At 36.5% G+C, this 7,500-nt stretch overlaps 1 protein-coding gene across 2 annotated transcripts in view; it reads left to right on the plus strand.

The window, feature by feature from the left end:
* The window catches only part of LOC122254496 (protein ILRUN), a 10,926-nt gene that overhangs the window by 864 nt on the left and 2,562 nt on the right, over nt 1-7,500 (plus strand). Inside the window, exons 1-4 of one of the 2 annotated variants that reach the window (XM_043018189.2) lie at nt 495-743; nt 3,058-3,177; nt 6,096-6,325; nt 6,518-7,500. The exon at nt 6,518-7,500 is cut by the window's right edge and continues 2,562 nt beyond it. In XM_043018189.2, coding sequence (XP_042874123.2) covers nt 3,119-3,177; nt 6,096-6,325; nt 6,518-7,122 — 894 coding nt within the window. In that variant the 5' untranslated portion in view covers nt 495-743; nt 3,058-3,118 and the 3' untranslated portion in view covers nt 7,123-7,500. Of the gene's footprint in view, nt 1-494; nt 744-3,057; nt 3,178-6,095; nt 6,326-6,517 lie in introns of those variants that run through there. The other variant, XM_043018188.2, reaches the window with a different exon arrangement.

A 7,500-nucleotide genomic window follows, 5' to 3' on the forward strand; every position in this document is an offset into this window, starting at 1 on the left:
AATATTACTACTGTCATTATTATCATTATCGTTTTTATTACTCTTGATGATGTTATTACTGATGTTTTTTTTATTTCTATATTATTATTGTTATTATTGTTGTTGATATTTCTATTATTATTGTTATTATTATTGTTGATATTTCTATTATTATTGTTATTGTTGTTATTGTAATAATAATGACAACAATATTTATAATGATAATATTAATTATTATTATTATTACTCTCCTTACTATTATAACTACTGTTACTATTATTATTGTTATTGCTAATATTATTATAGTTATTATTGATATTATTATTATTATTATTATTATTATTATTATTATTATTATTATTATTACTATCATTATTGTTATTATTATTATTAATATATAATTATTATCATTATTATTATTATATTGTTATTATATTTTTATTGTTATCATATATATATATATATAGAATATCACAAGCAGCATCATTCAGATTTGAGGGTAAATGTTACATAGAATGTTCAGAACAAGATTTCTTTTTTCCTTCATAATCGTATTGCCTGTTTTCTATTCAAATCGACTTGAATCTTGCTATAGCTTCTCATGAAAAGCTAGCAATCTGCCCTCCAACCCAATACTAGTGCAGGGTCAATGATCGCCATGGCCTCCAAGTGATGTGCTCCAGCAAAGGACAGCAAACCTCCTCTGTTTAAATTCTGGCAAGATAGAGCTTGGATTGGTTCTTTATATGATGATAAATTGCCAGGTAGGTTTACAAGCTTTATCTTGCCAGAATGTACACATTTTTGTTTCCAGTTGCCATGCTGCTGATGTCAGAAGTGCATGTATCTTTTAAGCATATACTAAGTAAAGGTTTTTTATATAGAAATGTATTGTAAAAGGATTTAATTAGATTTAGCAAAATATAGATATAGCTACAGTATACTGTATGTGATTGTTGACATCAAATATTACCCATAGTGTTCATTGCCAACCTATTGAAGCCAGGGTTATGTACTGTCCACTGTGGTTTTGTTTTATTATTATTTTTTTTTAACACATAAATGGTTTCAGAAGTGCTTAGTCACCAAGGAGTCAAGGAGTAGGCCTACCTGACCTCTCCTGTTTCTCACCCCCCAATTCCTTTATTATTTATTGCTGGTAGTGTTCTTATTAACATTAATGATGATAATGATAATGGTAATGATAATGATGATAATGATAATAGTAATGATAAGGATGATCATGATAATAATGATTATGATAATGCTAATGATAGTAATAATAATAGTAAAGACAATTATAATGATAATTATTATGATAATGATGATAATGATAATGAAAATCATAATGAAATCAATAACATTATAACAGTATAACCTATATAACAGATATAAAAGATAAATATAAAACATTATTTCACAAAAAAATCAAGGAATGGGAATTGGTTTCTTTGTTGACTAAGGATGTGTGGAACCATTTATGTGTAAACAGCATAAAACAAATCCATTGAGAATAGTGCATATACACATGTACTCCTGGGATGAATGAGTTAAATACTTTGAAGTAATTTAGAAAAAACAAATTAAATTTACTGATATAAGTTTTGTCACTGTTAGTATCAGATGATATCTAAGGAGTTTGATACACATGTCAGTGCATAAATAGTAAGAATATATTACAATATATACACACAAAATAGGGATGGTGAGATGAGAAGTGTGGTAAATCATATTGAGACAGTCTCATGTTTTAGTTTTTATTTCTCACATTTTCAAATGCTTTTTTTTTTTTTTTTACTGTGAATGAAATAGGTGTTGACTGTACTGGAAAAACACTTTATGAAATAATGACGTATGTGTGAATGTGTGAGAATATGTGAGAATGTATGAAACTAGATAGATTAGCAAAGTGTTGTATATTCCTCCCTTGAATAAAAGAAGACAAAGATGATAAATAAAGCCAAATGTATAAACTTATTCAATTAAATGTACCAATGACGTATCAGCAACCATGCTCTGTTGCTAAGAATGCAATACTCATAAATTAGCTGCTAGTATTTTGGAGGAATACCCAAGGAACACACTGGATGTCGCATAGATGGTGTCCTCTGCCTAATGTCCATCATACATTTTGTTTTTAAGTGAGGGACAGAGGGAGGGGGAGAGGGAAGGAATGATGGGCACAAGGAAGGAGTGAGGGGGAGAAGGGGGATTAGAGAGAGTCAGAGAGGAGGGATAAGAGAGAGAGAGGGGGAGAAGGGGGTTATGAAAGAGAGGGAGGGAGGGAGGGAGGGAAGGAGGGAGGGAAGGAAGGAGGGAGAGGGAGGGGAGAGGGGGGGGGGGGGAGGGAGGGAGGAGGGAGAGGAGGGAAGAAGGAAGGAAGGAGGGAGAGGGGAGGGAGGAAGGGAAGGGAGGAGAGGGAGAGGGAGAGGAAGGAAGGAAGAAGGAAGGAAGGAAGGAAGGAGAGAAGGAGGGAAGGAGGGAGAGAGGGAGAGGGAGAGGGAGAGGGAGAGGGAGGGAAGAAGGGAGAGAAGGAGAGGGGGAAGAAGGAAGAGAAGGAGAGGGGGGAAGAAGGAAGAGAGGGAGAAGGGGGAAGAAGGAAGAGAGGGAGAAGGGGGAAGAAGTGAAAGAGGAAGGAAGAAGAGAGAGAGGGAGGAAAAAGAGAGAGAAAGGAAGAAGGGGGAAGAAGAAAGAGAGGGAGTGGGGGAAGAAGAGAGAATGGGAGAGGGGTTAAGAAGAGAGATAGAGAGAAGGAGAGGGGGGTAAGAAGAGAGAAAGGGGGAGAGGGAGAGAAGAAAAGACAGTAGGGAAAGGGGGAAGAAGAGAAAGTTAGAGGGTAGAAGAGGAGAAAGGGGTAGAGAGGGCAGAAGATAGAGAGCAAAACAGATTTTGCTACTTAAATACATGCCATCCATATTTATTCCTTAATCAGTTTGTTACAAAATAATAATATTTAACTTACAACTCATTACAACAGACAGTTACATATATATATTTCTATGTAACTACAGTAACTTGCAGGTTATATTTTCATGCATTTTATGATCAGTGTTATTAAATTTCTATTATTCTCTTCAGGAATCTACAGGCAGCTGTTTGTGCCTACTTCGACCTGCAGTCCTACAATAAGCTTCCACAAATGACTTTCGTTAAGGATATTACCATAGGAGAGGGAGAAAGTGTTCCGCCATGCACAAGGTTAGTGGAGGAGATGCATAGTATCGGTAGTAATAGTAGCAGTAATTATGGATTATTGGTGGTGGTAGTAGTTGATAGAATTAACTTTATGAGGAGAGGAGTTGTAGATTAGTTATAGATGTACTAGAAGGTTAGTTGATGGGGGTTACTGTAATAGTAATGATAGTAGTTATTCGCACTAGAAGTAGATGTAATATAGTAGCAGTAATAGTAATAGCAAATAATGCAATAGAAATAGCTGTAAGTTAGAAGTAACAGTAATAGTAGAATAGTAATAGAAATAGATGTAGTAGACTAGTAGTGTTAGTAGTGAAAGATTAGTGATAGGTGTAGTAGTATATTAGTAGTAATGATATTAACCTGTTGGAGATGGGAATGGTTTCACTTGCTTTGGCCCCCAGACAAACACTAGTGCCACATGTCTGACACTCCAGACTGGTTTATTTTAGAGCAAGCAAGTGTTGTGTGCTATATTGCAGCATTTCTTGGTTGTTTTCACTCACACTTGTTATGTGTGACATGATATCACGTCCCTAGCAGCAAGTGCTGCCTCCACTTAATGTGGTGTCATGTCACCTGGGGTTACCAGGTTAAACTAATTTTATTTTGGCGAATATTAATTTAATTAAAGCAATTATAATGATAAATAGCCCAATGTTAGTCACTAAATGGAGTTATTAAGTCTTGAAAAAAAAAACAAAAAAATATAGATCACTACTCTCCTGTGGCATCAAGTGTGCCATGACAACCAATAGCATGTGTGTCTTGATGCCAGATGGCAGGACCAAAACTTGACTGTCATTTATGTCTCGATGCTTATCCAAAAGGGGGTAATAAATAAATGGCTGTTTAGGTAAATTTATATTTGTACTATATGTAGTAGTACGTAAAAACATAAGTGGACATAGTAGGTTATTAGTAGGTAAATGGGAGCTTAATAGTAACTATAGTAGATAAAAAGTATATGTACCAGTAGATGTAATAGATGTAGCATGTAGATATATAAAAATACAACTTCAGTAAAAGATTACATTTTTAGCATACATGTACACACATTTATTTAAATATATTTTTTTTGGACAGGTATTATTGTGTTATCGGGTTAACAGTGCAGAGCAAAATGTGGCAAAATGTTCTGAAGCTAAACAGGGGAGTGGCTGCTAAGGGGAGGTATTGGAGGGTACAATAGGGGGGGGGGACCTGCAGGAACCAAAACATTCCAAACAAACACTGGACTTCTTGTGGGCCACATCTCATTTTAAGGGTTAAGACTACCCTTTAATGAATAACAGACAGAGAACTAATGGCTGCCAAGAGTTACAGGGAGTGAATGTAACAGGAAATGTAATGTAACATGCATATTGTAGGTTTAATAAATAGATGGCATGTAGTGGTACTAAGTAGAAACAAGCTCCCATGCATTTATAGCCCTGCCTATCTACTGATCTTGTGTTCTGGTGAGAAGAGGCACTAAAAAACATTGTACTACAAATTTTAGTCTATATTTATTTATAGTTACTTGCATAAATTTTATATTTATATGTATTTCAAGCATATGTAACTAATGTATCTCTTTTGGTTTAACCTACTCATTTGTTATGGTAAAGTTCCCACATTTCCCTTATATGAATATGTACTTCCTATAGTGTTTATGCTACCTGTGAATACCAGTAATGAATAATTGTTATAGATGATTGTAGTAGATATTATAGACCATTGATGAAAGTAACTATAAATCACCATTGATTGAAGTTTGCAGTAGAATTACTTTTTTTTGTGCCTGCGCTCCGTAGGAAAATTTATGTTTGGTGGAAGAATTATGTGAATGTATCAGGTGGGCAATGTAGTAGTAGAATTAGTTAGTAGCAGTAGTATTAGTTAGTAGTAGTAGTAATTAGTAGTAGTAGTAATTAGTAGTAGTAGTAATTAGTAGTAGTAGTAATTAGTAGTAGTAGTAATTAGTAGTAGTAGTAATTAGTAGTAGTAGTAATTAGAAGTAGTAGTAATTAGTAGTAGTAGTAATTAGTAGTAGTAATTAGTAGTAGTAGTAATTATTATTATTAGTAATTAGTAGTAGTAGTAGTAGTAGTAGTAGTAGTAGTAGTAGTAGTAGTAGAAGTGGTAGTAGTAGTAGTAATAGAAGTAGTAATAGAAGAGGTAGTAGGGGCAGTAGTGGTAGGAGCAGTAGTAGTAGTAGTAGTAGTAGTAGTAGTAGTAGTAGTAGTAGTAGTAGTAGTACTTCAGTGAAAAGGCAGCATGGTGTCTGAATGCAGTAGTGGTAGGGTCAGTAGTGTAGTATCGTAGTAGTAGTAGTAGTAGTAGTAGTAGTAGTAGTAGTAGTAGTAGTAGTAGTAGTAGTAGTAGTAGTAGCAGTAGCAGCAGCAGTAGCAGCAGCAGCAGTAGTTTTCAGTGTGAGGTGAATGATGAGAGTCCTGTCATTATTCCCATCTCACTGGCTGGCTACCTTCTTGCTAAACTCTGTCTCTTAGTCTGCTGTTATTTCTGGGATGTCATTCTGCCAAATACTTTCAATGTTTTTTTTCTTGTAAATGATTTATCCATTTGTATTATGGTAGAAAAACCCACAGAACACAAATACATGCATTGAAAGATGAGACAACAATTTAGAAAACATCTTCAATTTCAGTTTTTGGAATTGGTTTAAGTTGCAATTGTGTGATACCAATGTTCATATGGATATTTTTATCCATGCTTGATCAAATAGGTCAATACCGCAAATACTGTACCAATTTTAGCAAAACACAAACATCTCAAGAACTAGAAACACCTTAACCCTCTAAAATATCTCAAATACCTGAATCCCCTGAAACACTTCCTCCTTATCCACCGCATCAAGTCAAACACCTAACCCCAAAAAACATATGTTCTAATACAAAACTCTCCCTCCCTTCCCACAGATTCATAAAAACGTGGCGCATCCAAAACACGGGTGAGGATGGATGGCCGATTGGCTGCAGCCTGATCTTCACGGGAGGAGAGCAGCTTGGGGCGCCCTCACATGTGTCAGTAGCCGCCCTAGGAGCTGGGGAATGCACTGATGTCTCGGTGGAGATGCTGTCTCCAGCTGAGCCTGGGCTGTACTCGTCCAAGTGGAGGATGAGCACGACGCAGGGAAATTTTTTTGGGGGTAAGAAAAGAGATCTGTCAGATACAGTAATGGGGCTTCATTTAATTGTCTATTTCCTGTTGTTAGCAGGGAAGAAAAGTATTTTATGTTCTTGTCATTTGTACAAAAATCTTTTCCCTTTGTCACTGCTATTATCATTGTCATTATTATCTTTAACATCTTTATTGTTACAATGATGGTACTTCCCAACAGATACGATATGGGTTATAGTACCAGTTGACTCGGGTGGCACCCTTGCCCTCATGCAGCAAATGGTGAACTTCAAGGCCTTGGGCTCCCCTCCCTCCGGCACCCACATGGTCCCCGCGAGCACCATGTCCAACCCCTTTGCCCCTCTTCATCTTGGCCAACAGCCAGATGAGCCACAGCTGTCGGAACAGGATTTACTACAGCAGCAACAGCAGCAGCAGCAGCAACAGGATCTACAGCAGCAACAGGATCTACAGCAGCAACATCAGCAGCATATACAACAACAACAACAACAGCATCTACAACAACAACAGCATCTACAACAACAGCAGCATCTGCAACAACAGCAACATCTACAACAACAACAACAGCAACAGCAACAACAACAGCAACAGCAGCAGCAGCAGCAGGATCTACTGCAGCAACAGCAGCAGCAACAACCGCAGCAGCAACAGCCGCAGCAACAACAGCCGCAGCAACAACAGCCGCAGCAATTAAATGGAAACTTTCCAAACCGAAGCCAGTTGTTAACCAATGACCTTGCCACTTGTCGGGCCCCCACCCCAAGCACCCCCCTAGATGGAGATGGAGACATTGCCATGAGCTAGTTGTGCCGAGACGTGTTAACCTACTGTGAGTTAAGGCAAGCTTTGGATTTTTCTTCCTTTATTATTATTATTATTATTATTATTTTGAATTTCATGAAAATGGGTCCAGTGTTATCCTGAGAACCTTTAGGTTGAAAATAGAAATTATTTGTGATTTATAGACATAAAAGGAAGTACAGATGATAATTTACATTTTCTGTTTTTTATGGTAGCTCACAATGTCTTTCCCAAGACTGGAAGTAGGACCAGCAAACATTATCTCAAGTTAGGCCAGATATAAACCTAGACCTAGAAAAAAACAAAAGCCAAAAACAAAACAAAAAATTCATAAAAACTGAATTAAAAGACTCCACTGAGACGTAAAACCTGTATCTTGAC

The sequence above is a fragment of the Penaeus japonicus genome, unplaced genomic scaffold (assembly GCF_977035675.1).
Source record: "Penaeus japonicus unplaced genomic scaffold, GWHDUDI00000001_assembly GWHDUDI00000034, whole genome shotgun sequence".
Lineage (NCBI taxonomy): Eukaryota > Metazoa > Arthropoda > Malacostraca > Decapoda > Penaeidae > Penaeus > Penaeus japonicus.